This window comes from Durio zibethinus, chromosome 24 (genome assembly GCF_047325235.1).
Source record: "Durio zibethinus cultivar Kanyao isolate XHJ-2024 chromosome 24, ASM4732523v1, whole genome shotgun sequence".
NCBI lineage: Eukaryota > Viridiplantae > Streptophyta > Magnoliopsida > Malvales > Malvaceae > Durio > Durio zibethinus.
The window spans coordinates 1,807,241-1,827,116 of record NC_143185.1 but is presented as its reverse complement, the minus strand read 5'-3'; the positions used below and the strand labels follow the sequence as shown (position 1 = coordinate 1,827,116).

General features: G+C 32.4%; 2 protein-coding genes and 1 pseudogene across 3 annotated transcripts; 1 reads left to right on the top strand and 2 right to left on the bottom strand.

Annotated features, from left to right (window-relative positions):
* Positions 1 to 8,948: 8,948 nt before the first annotated feature.
* On the bottom strand, positions 8,949 to 12,441 carry LOC111315922 (phosphoenolpyruvate/phosphate translocator 2, chloroplastic-like). The gene is given in 9 exon segments (XM_089753258.1): positions 8,949 to 9,342; positions 9,587 to 9,664; positions 9,772 to 9,891; positions 10,066 to 10,150; positions 10,319 to 10,373; positions 10,376 to 10,403; positions 11,100 to 11,252; positions 11,324 to 11,446; positions 11,733 to 12,441. Coding segments are annotated over 9 exon segments (1,173 nt in total). The 5' UTR covers positions 12,108 to 12,441; the 3' UTR covers positions 8,949 to 9,186.
* Positions 12,442 to 12,994: 553 nt separating this feature from the next.
* LOC111317330 (uncharacterized) lies at positions 12,995 to 15,015 on the bottom strand (annotated as a pseudogene).
* Positions 15,016 to 15,791: 776 nt separating this feature from the next.
* Positions 15,792 to 17,433, top strand: LOC111315920 (uncharacterized). 2 transcript variants are annotated; one of them, XM_089753259.1, is made up of 4 exons: positions 15,792 to 16,269; positions 16,440 to 16,545; positions 16,630 to 16,705; positions 16,865 to 17,433. In XM_089753259.1, the coding sequence occupies exons 1-4, from the start codon at positions 16,210 to 16,212 to the stop codon at positions 16,869 to 16,871; spliced, it is 249 nt and encodes an 82-aa protein (XP_089609385.1). In that variant the 5' UTR covers positions 15,792 to 16,209; the 3' UTR covers positions 16,872 to 17,433. The 2 variants fall into 2 exon arrangements, with proteins under 2 accessions (XP_089609385.1, XP_022773679.1); XM_022917944.2 differs by having other exon boundaries at positions 16,048 to 16,269; positions 16,927 to 17,433.
* Positions 17,434 to 19,876: the final 2,443 nt, after the last annotated feature.

The window sequence follows — 19,876 nt, the reverse complement described above, 5'->3', positions numbered from 1 at the left end:
AATAAATATTAAAGGAGTAATCAATTGCAATAAAAAATAATAGTTTATATGTTTTTTAATTATAATTTAAGGGTTTTTTATACCCTTTAACTTTTTTAAAATTATTTTTAAGCTATTTGTTATTTGCAAAATTTTAAAATTTACTTTAAAATTCTAAATAATTGTGTATTTTAAAATTTTTATTATATGTACTATTGAATCCATTTTTTTAATTAGAAATTTTCATATATGAATACATACTTAAATAAATTGTGCTCAATAAAAATTAAGAGTAATATTCTTAAATAGATATATATAATATAAATAAAACCGTCACTCATAAATTATAAATTAATTTAAATTTATTAGTGATGGATAAATAACATCATAACATCATTTAAAAGTTTGTGACAATTATGTTATCATCATATAATATCATACATTAATGTGACGAAATTATACTGTTATTAATAATTAATTAAACTATTCAATTTGTGACAAAAATTAATAATATCACTTAAAGTCTATTAGAAAAATTCATCATATATAAAATTTTATATTGGTGAAAAAATTATAATGTCACCTAAAACAAAAAAAAAATCACAAAATTTTTTTCAAAAGTTTGTAATATTTATGTTATCGTCATATAACATCATACATTGACATGACAAAATTATAATGTCATTAATAGTGAACTAAAGTATTCAATTTATAACAAAAATTAATAACGTCACTTAAAATATATAAAAAATTTATCAAAAATAAAATTTTAAATTGATAACAAAATTATAACGTTACATAAAATAAAAAAAATCACAAAAAAAGTTTTTCACCAAAATAATTTGGTAGTAAAAATTTACGATATTTATGTTTTCATTATATAATACCATATATTGATGTGACAAAATTACAATGTCATTAATAGTTAACTAAAATGTTTAATTTGTGACAAAAATTAATAATATTACTCAAAATCTATTAGAAAAAATTCATCACAAATACAATTTTAAATTGATGACAAAATTATAGCGTCACCAAAAATAAAAAACGTCACAAAAAATTTTTTCACCAAATAAATTTGATAACAAAAAATTGTGACATTTATGTTATCATCATATAATACCATACATTGACATGACGAAATTGCAATGTTATTAATAGTTAATTAAAGTGTTACATTTATGACAAAAATTGTTAACATCACCTAAAATTTATAAGAAAAAATTCATCACAGATAAAATTTTAAATTAGTGATAAAATTTAAACATCTCCTAAGATAAAAAAAACATCACAAAAAAAATTTCACCAAATAAAATTGATAGTAAAATTTTGTAACATTTATATTATTGTCATATAACACCATACATTGATTTATCGAAATTGCAATGTCATTAATAGTTAACTAAAATATTCAATTTGTGACAAAAATTAATAATGTTACCTAAATCTATTAGAAAAAATTTATCACAGATAAAATTTTAAATTTGTGATAAAATTATAATGTCACCTAAAATAAAAAAACATCACAAAAATATTTTTCACTAAATAAATTTGGTGGTAAAATTTAGCGGTAAAATTTTGGTGACGTTATCATGTGAAGATTTTATATATTGTTATATAAAATATCAAAACAATATAAAAAAGTGATAAAATATATTTTTTGTCACTTTTTACATACTTTACGTGACAAAATATAATGCGTCACTTAGAAAAAGTGTTACAAATTGCTAGATTTGTTGTAGTGTTTGTATCAAAAAAATGTCCATGTTAATAAAGGGATGAAATTTAATAAACTTTAATTAGTTAATTACATCAAACAAAACAATGATAAAAATAGAATATGATAATTTTGTGAAAGACCTTTTAACCAAAATTCAAACAAGTTGTCATATTACACACTTGTAAAACAAAATCGTGAGGTCCAACCAAGGTCAAAACGAACAATATTTGCTTTTTGTTGAATAAAATTGTGAGATTTTAAAGTTAAAACGGATAACATCTCGTAAATTGAGTGGAGATCTTTACGCATGTTTAACAATAGAAAGCTACTTGAATGGTTTGATTTCCTATAGCCAAAACCACATTAAATGACCAGTTCATTGAAAGAATTTTAAGGTTAGTAAGAGATTATTAAAGGGTGGCCAATTTGCCTATGGTTTGAAGAGACTCTTTTGCCATTTTGACTTTTTCTTAATAAAGGGTGAAAATTAAAACAAAAAATTTTATTATATCACTTGTCAGTAAATATTAGAAGAAACTATACATTTAGGTGATTAGAGTTAAAAGTTTCTTTTGAATGATTATATACAGAATATATTTTTTTTCATCAAAATTTAACACGACTCATGTAGCCTTAGGCTTTGGCTTCATTCGCTTTGCTTTCGAATACAAGAAGACTCTAGTAAAAGCCATTGTAACGTTTGCAGACCAAACTAGTCACAGTTAAAATATGAATAGAATGTAAGAGAAATTTTATGTCAATTTGATTACTTCATGTTTTAGCAATTAGTATAAGTAGTTTTACCAATGGAATTAATGGGTGAGACAAGTGTTTGGAAGAAGATAACTAAAGAGATAATGACCACAACTCTCTTTACATAATTTCCTATAAAGAGAGTAATTGGTGATACCATCTGTAGTATCATGTAAGAAACCTTTCAAACACAATCTATAGCATTCATGCCCTTCAGCTATAAATACTATAAGTGCTCAAGAACTGCATAATTTAAGGATACATAAGCAAGTTACAATAGATGCAAATAGGCGTACTGAAACTAGAGTTTAGCTCAATTAATTTATACAACCATCTTTAAAAGGTAGCATTCAGTAAGTCAAGTTTCAAATCTTAGCACCTGAAATCCTTTTCTTATACCAGGGTTGCAACCTGTTATGTACCAAAAAAAAGGCTTACCTGCTGATAATTGTGAAAGCAGAATCTAGCCAGAAGAGATTTGATACATGGCTCTCTAATATTCAAACCTTGGTTGTGTTAATTCAAGAAAAAATAAAACAGTATTAATGGTTGAAGCAACTAGGTATAGCATTTCTATTACAACTTGTGCAACTTATTTTGCCATTTTATCAAGTTAAGTAGCATGATGGATCTGTGAATGGTGATCTATACTGTTAGGCAAATAACTTTTAAAGTAGTTAAATAAACTTTTGTATTTTTGAAGCCTATAAATTAATGAAATAAAACTCATGATTTGTGTGAGGCAATTTACTCAATACCAAATTTGTTTCTTCATTTTTCTTTTCTTTTTCCTCTGTTTTATATCCTTTAATTGGTATCAAAGTTTTATAAGGTCTTAGAGGACTTGTAAGCTACTGAAATTGAGTGAAAAGCCATCAAACATTTACTAACTAGCTTTTGTCAACTTTAAATAACCTCAAGTAGCTACTTCTTACCTTCATCTCCTATTTTTTTTTTATGAAAACTACTAGATATAAGTTGTTAAAATGAAGTCCTATTTAAATGCTTTTGATTTGTGTGAAGTGGTGAAAAATAAAAAGAAACCACCATAACTTCTTGCAAATCTAACAGTAATTCAAATGAAAATTTATAGTGAAGAAAAAATAAAAAGGTACAAGGCTAAAAGCTACATTAAGTCTTCAGTTTTTGATGACATATTCATAAGAATCATGACTTGTGATACTATAAAACATGTTTGGGATATGCTTAAGAAAGAATTCCAAAGTAGTGACAAGATAAGACAAATGTAAGTGTTGAATCTTAAAAGAAAATTTAAAGTCTTAAAGATGAAATAGTCTAAAAATTAAAAAGAGTGTAATGATAGACTTATGAAGATAATACATAATATTAGATTACTTAGTGAAGAGTTGTCAAACAAAAGAATTGTGGAGAAGCTTCTTGTCAGTTTACCAGAGAAATTTAAGTAAAAAACTTCATCCTTTAAAGACTCCAAGACTTGACCAAGATAACTCCAATAAAGTTGTTCAATGCTTTGCAAGCTCAAAAACAAAGAAAAGCTATAAGATAAGAGGATTTAAAAGAAAGTGCTTTTGCAGCCAAAGAGAAAGACAAGATGCAAGCATAAAGCAAATGAAAAAAATAAGGAGATCGAAGAAACAAGGGTTTTAGAAACAATGGAAAGAAAGAAAAATTTTCACCTTGCTCTCATTACAAGAAGACCACTCACTTGAAGAAATATTATTAGTATAGACTTGACATACAATGTAGGTATTATAAGCAGCTTGGTTACATGGAAATGCATGTAAAAACAAAAAAATAGTAGCAACTAGATCAATAAACTAAAGTTACTGATAACCAACAACAGCTAAAAGAGTAAGTTTTTGTTACAACTTGCTATGCAACCAAAACCTCCTCAAGTGCATAACTCATTGATAGTGGATGCACGCACCATATGGCATATGTATCAACATGTTCAAAGAACTAGACAAGACATGTACCTTTAACATCATAATAGGCAATGATGATTTCATAAAAGTAAAAAAAAAATGAGTAGTGGTTATTGATACACCAATAGATACAAAACTTATTTTAGATGTGCTATTTGTGCCTAAAATATATTAAAACTTGTTAAGTACAGAACAGTTACTAGAAAAAAATTACTCTTTAGTTTTCAAAGATAAGGCATACATAATTCATCATCCTATTGGCCATGAACTCTTTATTGTTAACATGAAAGGAAAATGATTTTTCTTGAATTGGCATGAAGCAAACTCCACTGCATATGCTAGTTCAAATGATGAATTTGCTTTATGGCATAAAAAGATGGGGCATTTCAACTACAATACAATGAATTTCATGCATAAAAATGATCTTGTATTAAACATGCCTATTGTTAAAGTCTGTGCTAGAGTGTGTGAAGTTTGTTAGCTAGGAAAATAAAGTTACCATGTGCAATTAACAAAGCATATAGGGCAACTAAAAAACTACAACTTGTTCATACTGATGTTTATGGTCCTATGAGAACCTTGTCCTTGAATGATAGTAGATATTTCATTGCTTTTACAGATGATTTTACCATAACGTGTTGGATTTACTTCATGAAACAAAAGTCTGAAGTTGTAGCTATTTTTTGGCAGTTCAAGGCTTAGATTGAGAGTCAAAGTGATCGTAAAATCAAGATCATAAGGTCAAATAGTGGTATTGAGTATACATCTGACAAATTTAATGAATTTTGTGAAGTTGTAGGAATTGAACAGTAACTCACAACAACTTACACTCCACAACAAAATGGAATCAGTGACAAGAAGAATAGAACGGTCATGGAGATGGCAAGATGTATGCTATTTGAGAAGAATCTTCCCAAAAAGTTTTGGGCAAAAGTAGTCAATACCTTTGTCTACTTGCTCAATAGGCTACCCATAAAAGCTTTAAAGGGAAAAATACCGTTCAAAGCCTAGTATGGAAGCAAACCATCAATGCAACATCTCAAAGTTTTTGGCAACATCAGTTATGTGTTCGTTCCTTAAATCAAAAGGGACAAACTTGATTAAAAAGCATAAATTTGTATTGTAATACCAAAAATATACTTTTGATTTATTTTGTTATTTTGATTTTTTATTTAATAACTTGAAATATTTTTATTAATTTAATATCATAAATAATTTTTATTACTTATTAATGAATTTCATTATTTATTAGCAACTTTTATATAATAAATAAATTTTATAAATATTAAATAATTTAAAATTTTACTTATATTCATCTTTTAATTTAATGTTCTTAATAATCAATTTATCTTATTATAATTCATCTCATCGTCACCATTATTTGTGTATATAAATGCATATCCAATCACTGATTTTAATATCACCACTATAGTAACCAATCTCACATCTATTTAATTTCATTGAAACCAATTTTATTATCCATGCAAATGAACCTTTAATTGAGCCTACCTAAAGCATGAGTCATGGACATTTCAATAGCTACAGCAATATGTAATGATCAATCTCGTCTGGTCACATATAGATAATTGATTTTGTTATGGTTGTTATTGTTGTTATTATTATTATTTTGTGGCTTACTTATATCTTAGTTCAATGAGACGCAACGGGCGTAAATCAAGTGAAATTCCAAAATGTCAAACAAAGACAGAATAGTGATTCATAAAAAGCTAGATTTTTTTCCCAAGTTGTGCTAAAATTTCTAAAAAGTTAGATTCTTGCAAATAAATTCAATAAAATTGTCTAAAGAGTTGCACGAAAAATAGGGTAGTGGTAACAAATTTAGTTACTTAAGGACCATATAGTCAATACTGTTCTAGAAGGGCGATTTTTGCTTAATATAAAAAATTTTACTCACATATAAAAATGTGAAGTTTCCTTTAATGAAACTTCCCATTCTCCTACATTTTCGAGCCTTTTAATTGTGGCTAGGACTAAATGTAGGCATAGACATGGAAAGAGTGAGAGCACTCCAAAAAAATTGTGGCGGCTTGACCAACCAATAATTGATATTGCTTGGCTTGACTCATCGTTCTTAATTTTCCACACCGACAGCCTGACTGGGCAATGGGGATGCCACCAAGCTAGAATGGCGTTTGATTGGTATTTCTGGCCGTTAGTTCTTTCATTCCTTAGTGTGAACGCTCTTTTAATTTCCGAGATAAAAATTAACTCCTTGAATATATATATATATATATATATATATGAGAAGAAAGTGATATTTGAAAATAAAATAATGAATTATCAATAATAAAATTTAAATTTTAAATTTATTAAATGTTAATTTTTAAAAATAATTTATAAATTAATTAAATTAAATTTTAAATTAAAAAATAAGTAAAAGAGTTACGTACGTTAAGATTTAAACATAAAATTTATTAAGTATTATTTTAAAAACGAGTGTATAAACTAATTTAATTAAGTTTTAAATTCACAAAATTTGTTTTTGTTTCTTTTGTATTATGTAAAATTTTATTAGATTGTGAACCATGCTTTAGTAATTCTTCTTTCATCTCTCAAGATTCAGTCAACTATAATATTAATGTAAATTTTGAACTTATTGATTCCGTATAAATGAAATGGACTTCTAAGCGTTGCTTTAATTATCTACATGCACCGATGAATTAAGAATTTTTTTTAAAGATATCCGCTTATAATTTATATAATTATCATAAAATTTATTACTTTTATATACGAAAAAAAAAAACTTTAGAAGTATCATTATAAACCCGGCATTTGAATCCGCCGCTATCTAGAAATGGAGGGCTTCGCTACCACTTTTTCTTCCAGCTAACGTAACTCTCTGCCTTTAAATACATACATAGGAGAATTAAGCAAAAGGGTATTGCAAGAGCTTACACGCAAATAGTTCAACTTTCATGGATTCAGAGGTGAAGGCCTTGTTCGTATCAAAAGCCAAACAAAAACGAGCAAGGATCAAGAGGAGGGTCGTATTCTCAAAGCGGCTGACTCGCACTGATACCATGAAAAGGTTAGCTATCCCAACGAAGAGTCTTGCATTTTTCCCACGTTTTTGTGGAGGTCATGCCCTGGAATTGCTGGTTCGGGATGACAGTGGTCACTGCTGGACTTTTGTTTGCTCCATTCGCAAGGTAGGAGCTTATCAGAAACCTGTTTTTCAACAGTGTTGGCGAGAATTTGTTGTCGCTAAATGTCTTAATGTTGGTGATGAGGTGACATTTTATGAAGAAGAAGCACCTGAAGATGGAATCAAGATATTTGGCTCCATTTTACCTTGTTCTCGCTATTGTATTGAGATTGAGAAAACAACGACGCCCCCTATGCCTAAAGCTGCTCCTGATCATTTAGGATATGCTGCACCGATCAACGATCGATAGGTATAGTTGATGATTAATTATATTGGTTGATGTATCCAAGCTGCTGTTATAAGGCTCTAAATGTACTTTTCCACTGTAAAAATCACTGCTTATATTTGTCTATTTGTGAGGAAATTAGTAATTTAGCGGTAATAAATTTATAGTGGCTACTATTTTTAGTCATTCTATAATAATTATAGTATTTATTATTATAATTGTTACCAGTTCCTGGTATGTTTAACCATGACTGCCGAGAGCAGGGTTTTTTTCAAAGACACTTTGGAACTGATACCTTCAAGAGGTTGATGATTTCAATGACGAGTATGGATTCTTTTCCTCGTTTTTGTCGAAGTCATGCTCTTGAATTTTGGGTTGTTGACGAGACTGGGTACTGGTGGCCATTTGTCTGCTCCATTTCTGAAGAAAGGCCATCCGAAACCAGGACTGAGCAAGGGCTGGCTAGCTTATGTTCGAGCCAAAGGCCTTACACCAGGAAACAAAGTCACCTCCTATTATAAGATATCTGGAGATGGAATCAGGGTGTTCGGTTCTATTTTCCTCCATTCATGCTACAGTATTGGCATTGAGAGAGCATAATTCAGGGCACCTGAGGGTAGAGCTGTTGATGTTACATTCAAATCTCAACATCTATAATCATTTTCTCTAATTATCTCCAGGCTCCGGTATTCTTTGTCAAAAAATTTTCCATGTTAATATAGGGACGATTATTAGTTAATTATTACATCAAACAAAATAATGATAAAAATAGAATATGATAATTTTGTGAAGGACCTTTTATCCAAATTTCAAACAAGTTGTCACAGTACACACTTGTAAGACAAAACCGTCAGGTCCAACCAGATCAAAATGGACAATATTTACTTTTTGTGTGATAAAATTGTGATATCTTCAAGTTAAAATGAATAATATCCTGCAGGTTCAGTGTGAATTTTCACACAGGAAAAAGCTTTTGGTTTCCCGCAGCCTAAACGGCTAAACCACATAAAATGACTGGTTCCTTGGAAGAATTTTAAGGTTAGTAAAAGAATATTAAAGAGTGGCCAATTTGCCAACGGTTTGAAGAGACTCCCTTTCCATTATGATTTTTTCTTAATAAGGGTGAAAACTAAGAAAGCAAATTTTATGATATCACTTTGTCAGTATATATTAGAAGAAACTATATTTTCAGGTGAGTGGAGTTAAAAGTTTCTTTTAAATAATTAGATACAGAATATATATATATATAAATATATTTTTTCATCAAAATTTAATACAACTCATGCAGCCTTAGGCTTTGGCTTCATTCGTTTTGCTTTCGAATACAAGAAGACTCCAGTAAGAGCCACTGCAGTGCCTGCAGACCAAACCAGTCACAGTTAAAATATAAACAGAATGTAAGAGAAATTTTATATCAATTTGATTACTTCATGTTTTAGAAATTGGTATGAGCAGTTTTACCAAGGGAGTTAATGGGTGAAACAGGCGTTTGGAAGAAGATAACTAAAGAGACAATGACCACAACTCTCTTCACACAATTTCCTACAGAGTGGGTAACTGGTGATACCATCTGCAGTATCATGTAAGAAACCTGCCAAACACAATCTATAGCATTCATGCCCTTCAGCTATAAATACTATGAGTGCTCAAGAACTGCATAATTTTAGGATATAGAAACAAATTACAATTGACACAAACAGGCTTAACAAACCCGGAGCTTAGCTCAGTTTGTTCATGCAAGTATGTTTAGGTTTCAAATCCCAGCACTTGAAATCCTTTCCCCTATAACAAGGCTGCAGCCTGCTATGTACAAATAAAAAAAAAAAAAGGCCTACCTGCTGATAACTGTGGAGGCAGAATCCAGCCAGAAGAGATCTGGTGCATAGCTCTCTAATATTCAAACCTTGGTTTGCCTTAATTCAAGAGAAAATAAAACAGCACCATATTTATGAGATAACAAGCTTTAATGGCTTCAAGGCAACATCAACATTTGCTTTCTAGATATGCTATAGCTACTTACAGCAGATTGTAGATATGAAGGAGTGAACTTGACACCTTCCAATAAAATGGCAGCAGGAACCAATAGGATAAACGAAATTATGGTTATTACAGATAAGAGATTGATATTGTCCAAAGTGTCCTGTTTAAAAAAGTGAGGATTAGAGCCCAATTGACCAATGCTATAAATAAATTCAAAGACATAATCAATCTGATAAATTAAAATGTCATTCTTCTGTAAAACAATGGTGACTCAATGACATTTAAAATGTACAAGCATCAATGTACATTTATGCCTAAGTTATTAGCTTTTTACCTCTTTTCTAACGATGAACTTTTTACTAAGCACATTACGTGATTGGTTAGTCACATTGGAAGCCATTGCACTACAGAAACCAATCCTGTTTCGGAACAGCAAGACCTTAGTCAAGTTTAAGAAACAATATCAACCAAGTTCAAGTAGGATATTTGTGTTTTAAATAGAACATAGTCCATATTTCAGTAAAGGAGTAATCCAAGATGTAGAAACATGTATTTTCCAGTCCTTTCAGACAATGTTTCTTTCTTACCAATTAAAAGATGCCTCAGTGAATGATGCTAATGCCACTCCACCTACAACTGGTATAGGGAGGACACTATCCGGAAAGTAGGCCACTGTGAACATGAAATTGCGAAAGAAAACGAAGTTAAATGACTGAAAGATAAAACAGAACACAATTCTCAAATATGAAATGATTTCTATATTTCTGTCTACAACTGTGCACAGTTGGACGACTTGGGTCTCGATAAAAGGACATTAATCAGAGAAATTTCTGGTATTAATGGTATAGCTTGCTATTTTCCCATCCTATGACAAGCAATGTGTTAGATATATTAACACACAAAGAATTAGCCCATAGCATTAAAAAGACCTCTGAAGTACAAAACAATAGGAGCCAAGTTATTTTTAGCTTAGTTGTTCATGCATCTACCTTAAGAGCTGGCATCTAATATATTTGAAATTCAAATCCCAACGCTTGCAATCCCTTCCTCGATTCCCAGACAACGGCCTCCTTTGTACCAAAAAGAATTAAATCCTTTAACTAAAGACAACCAAGGAGCAGCTTTTGGGTTCTTTTGCAATCCCTATCCTATATTGCATTCAAGTATTCTTACAGAATAACCTTTAATGCTTATATATTTTGGCACATAAGCTTTAACTTGACATTTGACAAGTCATTCTTATCACTTCTGTGAAAGCTTATGCTGGAGAGAGAATAGAATTGGAAGCTCAAGCATTCAGAAGAAACATCTTCTTGTTTTCAACTAATTTCAAGCAGTATTATGTTCAAGAAATATATCAATTCTTACCTCTCCAATAAATAGAACTGAGAGTAAGACTGTGAAGAAGGGCTCCATTGCTTTAATTGTTTGAGTAAATGAGACATTAACTTTCCCAAGACTCACATTGGTCAAAAGGTTGCCAAGAGTGTGAGCCACAGCCATTGGAATGATTGCTGCAAGCTGAAAACTGCCTTGTAAAATACTTACTGCAGATTAGAATTGTAGTTATGTGATGAAAATCACAGAAGTACCTGTGAACGAGTAAGCTTTGGTCGATGGTAGAGATTAGATGCCCACATTATAAGTATTATCAAAGTCCCACAGCCAAATTGGAAGGCTGTAACTGTTGCTGGAAATGTATAGACCTGCAGAACCTGCAGGAGAAAAAGAATGTTCTTGAAATGTAACACTTTTTAATCATCATATACTTCAAATATATCTGCCTTACAATTTCCCAAATGTGAATGGCGTATTCAAAACTAACGAAAGCAATCTTATTTTTTTCCTAGTTTCTTATACTTTCAACTGTTATAGCTTGGAGATCAAGTCATTATTAACTTCTATCAAAACTACATCAAAACAAGTTAGATAATAATTAGAAAGAAACTGTTTGGACAACAGAAAGAAAATCACAAATTGAGATGAAAAAGGATATAGAACCTGCTTGTTGAAAATGTTGAAGTAGATGTTCAGAAGATACCAAATTGCAAACATGGCTCCAAGCTGCAAGGTTCTACCCAAACCACTATAGCCCTCTGTCTCACCTATGTTTTCAGGAACTGAAGTTGCTTTGACCTTAAAACGATCGTATCTTCTTCCATTTGAACTGATGAATGACTCAGAGATTCGAGCATTGAAGCCAGAACAAGGAGAATGATAAGAAGCTTTTTGACATGAAAGTCCATGTATGGAACTGCGGTCCAATGGCTTTAAAGAAGACAGGTTTGATACCGGGCTATATCTGGGGTTGAGGTTTCTATTTAGAGGTTTGAAGAATGGAGTTGAAGGAGACAAAACGAGTACAGTGCTCTGCATTTTGAGTGTTACAAGAGAAAAGCAGTATCATACAGGTCAGGGTTTTAAACCTGCATGAATACAAAAATGTGGGGCATTAAAGGACAAGGCATTTACTTTGCACTTTGCAGTTAGCTTCATCAATCTTTTGGTTCACACTCTTGGGAGTGAAGTGTGAAGTGTGAAGTCACTGACGAACGGTGTTTAAGTTGATAAGAACATTGAAGATCGAGGTCAACAGACTGATGAACAGTTTTGTTTTCAAGCTGAAGCGTGGAAAATCTTTTTTTTCTTTTAGAATCTTGACCACAAATTCAAGTAAAGGTGCATGTTCAATGCTTGGTTATCCATTCTAATCTATGAAGTCAACAGCTTAGTTTCCAATATGATGGTTTCTTGTTGTGAAAATGTCAAATTACAGGTCAAAACCAAGGAGATGATCAATTATTGCAAGGTTCTGCTGACTTCATTTGGTGGAGATTAGCTGGAGCTTGGAAATGCATGGATCGCATGAACTCCCTAGTTTGAATTTAAATCATATGATTATCCATGCAGACAAAGATGTAGCAATCGGGGCTTCTTTTGGAAAGGGAAATCTAAATCATGGACCGCATATATTTCCAACCAGATAATCCCTTAAAATCCATTTCCAGGATATTTTTAGTCAATATAGGAATCAAATCGAATTAAAGAAAAATTCTATGGTAGATATGAAGAGTGACTTGCAAAGAGAATGAGCAGAACAATACATTTTGTATGACCAGATTTTAATTTCTAATGAAAATGGCAATGTTATTCTGGTGAAGCTTTGATTGTTACAAGAAAACCCACATCAAAAAATTTTATCCTGTACTCACAACTGTCTGTACAACACGGTTTCAGTACACCTCATAATCGAAAACATGATGGAAAGTAACAAGAGCCTAAACCATTATCAGAACCTTCTTTGACAACTGGAGATAATGATAAGGAATGAACAAATTTGTCAATAAGTGAGGTAAAAACCAATCAGGATGCAAGGATACAAATTTTCGGTATGGTGTTGAATTGATGGTAAGAATAAATGTTTTTCACAAGACGCACTTAAGTCTTGCGAATGTCAAATATCCAGTATGCCCTCTTGCTTCAGCAGATGGAAGAGCCATGATTGCTGGAGAACTTGGGTTGTCTATCATACTTCCTTCACTTGAAGGCTGCCCCCTCTTGCATGGAGGGCTTGCATCAGAACTACCATCATCAACCTTTGAGCAATCCATTTTCCATTCACAAACTTCATATGTGCGAGAACAGTTCTAAGAAAAGTTCTTAACGCTTTAGAAGAAATACTGCTAGAACAATATAGGAGAATTAGTTTCAAATAAGCAACCTGTAAAGTTTGATCTAAGAGTTTCACATAAGCATTGAACTTGTTCAATGCATGGCGAGAAGGAACACAAAATTCCATCTTGTTTCAACATTTGTCCAGCTGAAGGAATGGCCAGCCAAGGTTGTGGTAGGTCTAGAAATACAGAATCAGCCACCCAAAAAATTTGTCAGGAAATCCCGCACCCTGAATATCTCTGACTCCCACAGTGACTAATGAGCTTATTCTTGTCCTCTCAAAATCCTCTCTGTCAAGGGAGAGAAATCATGAACAGATTAGAGAATGAATAATGCCTTCTCTCTCTAAACAACCTGTAAAAGAATAAAAGGAAAAAATAAAAAGACCATCCTCAAACTTCCTATAAATGGTAAGACAAGCAGAAACCATATAATTGGACAAACATGCCCCAAAAAAAGGAAAAATTAAACAACAGTCCACTGCTTTGCCATTTTTTTTACATTATAAATGAGTAAAGATCCATAAACTGAGATAATTTCGAGACTATGAAGCATCACAGCAACAGAATGCAGATCTAAAAATACATCAACCCAAATGGACTTCAAGTATCAAACTAGAACTCAAGCTCAACCTAAGCAGTATACTCAAGCTCTGAAACTGAAATTTCATCAGAATGATGAAATAATATCACAATGCACTCTCACAAACAAAAAACATCGTCTTACAGGCAGCCCTCTGTTCATGGAAATCAAATGTATACACATGTCCTATAGGAGCCACAGCCCCTGCAAGCGAGGTTGTTAAAGATCCACTTGCAGTCCCTGATTCAAGAACCAAACAACCATGAACTATTTCCAATTACATAATCATGAAGCTAATATCCGCAATATAGAGAATCTGGGTCCGGTGACTTAGAACCAAAGTCCATAAGCAACATCCTTAAAACATTAAATTCTATACAGAGCCAATAAAAGTGATTACCTGCCAAGACTGAAACTATATTCGAGGTAAGCTACAATCTATATTGTTATCACAAAATTGTACTTGCATTAAGTAAAAAGCTTCAGTATATGCTTTAGCAATTTCGTTTCTTCTTCTAGTTTTATGAATTACTCAGATAAATTTAGTCTAATACATAATTAAAATACCAGACTTTACTCCTCCAAAGAAAAAGTACATTCAACTATTATAAAATTTGGTTTAACATTCACAAGTTCACAACAACAAAAAATGACCACATACCCAAAGTTCCATTAAGAATAAACTATCGCATAAAATACCTGGAAGACCCAAATTCATGAAAATATACATACATTAAAAGCACATATAAGACAAAAAAAAATTCTATCAATAATTTCTTGAATTGTTTAAGCTAGAAAGTTAAAAAAAAAAAAAAAAACTTACCCAGAACTTATTTTGACTTAGATAGCAATATTTCTCAGAGAGAAAAGTTGTAGAAGGAAGGTTTCAGGTTTTTCAAGGAAGAAGAAGAAGAGCATGAAAGCAACTAAAACCGGGTTTTTTTCAACTTCCTCTGTTAGCGAAATGTAGTTTACCATGGACTTTTGCTTGTTGGCTGGACTTTGATAGAGGGTCCTGCTGCTCCATGACAATGTACTCAACCAAAACAAATTTTCATGGGTTTTTATTCAAAGGCTCGACTATCTACGATAGAGGCGCCATCAGCACCTACCATCAGACCCAATCTTCCCGAACCCCAACTGGATTTTGGACCTTGGTCTAGTTTCCTGGCCCAGCTACTGTGAAATTCTTGTATACTTGAGTAGGGCTGTAAACGAGCCGAGCCGAGCCGAGTAGTGAGAGGCTCGAGCTCGAGCTCGACTCACAACTCGGGGCTCGATACTCGGCTCGAGCTCGATCGAGTTTTATTTTTCAAGCTCGAGCTCGATTCGTGATCGAATTCGAGCTACTCGAGCTCGCTCGATTAAGCTCGATTAATATGTAACAATAAGCTCGATTCGTATACTCGACAAAAATTCGATTATTCATGCTCGAACTCGAACTCGGACTCGAAATATTTTATTAATTAAAATAATAAAAATATATTTAAATATAAAAGCTCGATTAGGCTCGCGAGCTACTCGAGTCAGATATAATAATACTCGAATTCGGCTCGATCGATAAATCGAGCTACTCGAGCTCGAGCTCGACTCGACAATAATCGAACCGAATTCGAGTTTTTTTCGAATCGAACCCGAGTAGCTTGCGAGTACTAATGTATCATTTACACCCCTATACTTGAGTTCGCCACGGTTGCATTGAATTTGCAGGTTGAGAATGAGGGATATACATATATATATATGGATATATATATATATATTATACTATAAGGTAAATGTCATCGAGTTTAAAAATTACACTGTTAATGGATATGATAATTATATATATATATATATATGTTAAGGAGATGAATTTTTTTTTAAGTATGAAGGATATGAAATTTAAGCAGTAGGTAATGGATTAAATATCAAAAGAGTTATGAATGTTGGTAGAGGTCCACATCAACAATTTCTCATCTCGAAAAAATTGTTTCTGCAATTGAAATAGTGGGGAAGGAGGCCTTATCACTTGAAGATGAGATGAGTATAAGCCTTAAGATTTCTCATGCTCTATTGGCCCTTCACTTGGATATTTGTGGATAACAGCCCTTTTCTTAGTTTCTCTCTTCCCCCTCCTCCGTTTTGTTCTTATTATGCTTTTCCTTATAAAACTAGTCCAAATATCTAACACAAATATCTCACAGCCTTGACACTTTTTTTGCATTCCTCTCTTTTTGTCAAAATGTTCCATGAACATCAATTCCCTTGTTTGCATTGCCAGCCACATGACTACATTAGAATGGTAAAACACCAGATAACTATGTAACTATCTCCCAAAATCTAGGGATACTTTGAATCTTTTTGCTTTGTTTGTACATTGTTTGTGACCATTTAAGAGGGTTTTTCATATCTTTGTAATAAAAACATCAAAACTTCTGGTTTTTAATGCTTTGGGGTGATTTTGTTTTGTAGGTTCAACATATGATAGAGAGGTGCCTGCTTTTTCACATGAGCAGAGATGACTGTGTCAAAGCACTTGAAAAGCATGCTGAGATTGAACCAATCATCACCCTAACAGGTAAAGGTTCTCTTTACTCTCTTCTGTGCCTGCATGTATATATTCTATCAGTGTTTTGACATACTTGAGCTGGTGCTTTTGCAGTTTGGAAAGAGTTGCTTAAAGAGAACAAGGCCTTCTTTCAACAGTATTTCCAGGCTATCTCCCGGGCAGTTCAGCAGTAAGGCCAACAAAACTTTGCATGCTTATGATCAGTTTGGAAAATCAAAGTGATTTTGAAATGTTCAAAACTAATGGATGAAAATGAAATTTTACTATCTTTCCAATTGGTTATACATACAAGTCCCTAAGGCATGAAAGTTTTATTTCTTTTTTATAGGGCTTAAACTTGAAGTGAGAGGCCTTTTTCCTCTTATTGTTGTATTTTTATATCCTATCCAGATAGTTCCACTCAAAGGATGGCTACTTTCGGAAGAAGAAAGCATTGGCGTTGATTCAAAGAGCTAAAAGATCATCAAAATCCTATGAATGAACTTCTAGTTAAAGACCTAGTTAGAAACTTAATAAAAGTGACCAGGAACTTGACTTGAGAGACCTCTGGTGCAGCCTTCAGAGTGCAAAATACACGTATAATAATTTACTAGGTTCTTTCTGCTTTTAGACCCTGATAAAGATTGTAAGTCCCTGATATTTCAAGCATATATTCACCATGTGATCAAGTTCTGGACTCTTAGTTCCTCTGACTAAAGTTCAGATAACCTCAAATATAAATATATGTATATATATATATATATATATATATTTGGACTTAGATATCGCCTCTATCATCAGGCAGATTGGGATAATGTAGCAGGGGACGTCTATGTTGTAGTTCAAGGCTAGCTTAGTATCGCGAGTATTGTACAAAGAGTTGCATACATGACTGAATTGGTTGCATTAAAAGCCATAACTTCAAGCATAGTTCTTAAAAAGTGGCATAAAGCTATTGTATTATTTTTCATATAAACCAGTTCCGTTTTGTGTTTTACTGAGCAAAACCACAATAAATTAAGCAATATTTGCGTAGCTTTGGTGCCAAAGATCAATTGGCAAGAGCAGATTCTTTTACTTCTATGGAAAAAACTGCCCTTAAGTACTAGGCTACTGGCAAACCAAGTACCATTGCTTGATCAATTCAATATGCTTTCACCTCTGGTTTTTTTAGGCAACCAAACCTAATGCTAGCGTAAAGTTGGAAATTCTGGCATGAAAACAGCATCACATAAATTCAACAAAACTTGTCTTCCAAGTAAAATGCATTGGCATCAGCAGTCAGGATTGTACTGCTTTGATGTATCGGCAACCAGCTTCAGGGGGCTGCTTTGGGCCCTCAGCCAGGAATGTAAAGAAGGAACTGGGGGGATAAGCGTTGTCCATAGTTGGCATCTGGATAAGGATTTCTGGCTATAGCAAAAGCATTAGCATGGGAAGAACTCTAATGGAGAATTTGTTTCTTTCTTTTTTTTTTTCCTGATCCCTCTGATAACCAAACATGTTGCATCATCGTCATCATGTAAATCAATGTCCAGGACAGTGCTAGAGTCCCAGAAATGTATATGTCCTGTCTTTGACAACCAGCATCATTGGAAATGTAGAAATTGCAAATATTCAGGTGTTGTATTCAAATTAAGGTAAGAAAAATCTACATTTGGAAAATAAAAGGGAAAGAAAGCAGAAAATTCCTCAAACTTCCATGTTTTTAACCAAAGGCAAATTACAGATTAAAAGTCAACTAGTTAAATGGGCTTGGCCAACAAAATCTTCCCCATTACCTTACCTGTCCAACACATAATATCGGTTCCCTTGGTTTCAGATTTCTTACTCTATCTTATGGACGGGTGCTCATGTCATTTTTTCAGTGGATCATTCATGCTTCTGTCTCAATTTGGTAATATCAGTTTTACGTTCATCATTCCAAATTCCAGATATAATACACATAACATTTTTATTCAAGAACTAGTGATATTTCTCTGTTACAGGTGGCCATTCCTTATGCTCAATTATTGTACATCACCTTGTGCATCCACCATTCTACGGCTTGTTTGGTTTCATAGTAAATACCAAGCATTACCAGTTGTCAAAATGGTGTCCTCAGTCATAACGGTGTTTAAGATAAAGGTATGTAGGCTTTGTATTTATCAAAAGCTGGATGGGCAAATTCTGCGGCTTTGTCAAAGTTGCTTTGCAGATTCAATCAACCAATTGTGAGCAGATGTATTTACCGAACATTACTGCCTTCAAAATTTTGGACCAATAGGTGTAATTTAGGATTGTGGAGATCTCTAAGAGGTTTGTCTGCTTTAATTAAAAAATCTCACGATTTTATTTCACAAAATATATATCATAAATATTGATTTAAGTCTCACATGTAAGTCACAAGTTATGAAGAAACAGTCACAGGCTCACAGGTGCAGTGGGGCCAACAAGACAAAAAGCACAGACAAACTCAGTTTCTTATTTCTAAATGTTAGTTTTAGTCCTCTAATATTTGATTCAGGTTCAGTTTCTACGGTACAGCTGTTGTATTTGCAAGATATAAGAACTCAGGCAAGGAGCACAGCTGGTATTAAGAATGTCGTTCCTCCATAAAATAGGAATTCATATACGAATGATTAATGATGTATGTATAAAAATACGTATATTAATACGTAAACCTGAAAATGACAAAGGGATCAGCAGAAACGATCTCCTTAGCCTTCGACAAAGCCATTTCTATCTTCTTCTTTTTTTCACGGTCCTAAAATTTTGTTTCAAAATTTCTTTTTGTTAGACGCGTTGACGCCGTAGTATTAGCAAAAGGAAGATGGCGTCGATTACGTGGGAAAAGGATCATTAACAAGGTTTTGAAAATGATCTAGGCCTTTGCTGAGATTCTATACGGGAAGTTTGATGATTTCGCGATTGATGGGCCCTTTTCGATTTGAGCCCACGAACTTGTTTCTTGAGTTTCGAAACGTATCCAATCCAATTACATTAAATGTTTGTTTTCTTGTAATAAGGCAGGGTTGAAGGACATAATGCTAAGTGGGCAAAGACTTTCAAAGACTATTGAAAGACACGGACAACAAGAGAAGACTAGGCCTAGCTTCCACTTTCGTACGGGGATGTTCTTCCAAAAAAATATTAATTAATGCTTTAAAAATTAAAAAAAAATACTTAGAACCTTTTATTTAATGATTAACATATTTTTTATTAAAAAAACTTTAAAGCATCATCTGAAGGTAAAAATTGAAATAAATCTAATAATTTAAAACATGATTCAATAACACAATATGAATACAATATAAAAATAAAATATATAAATAATACATCTTAAAATTTTAATAATAATTATATATAAATTTAATAAAAA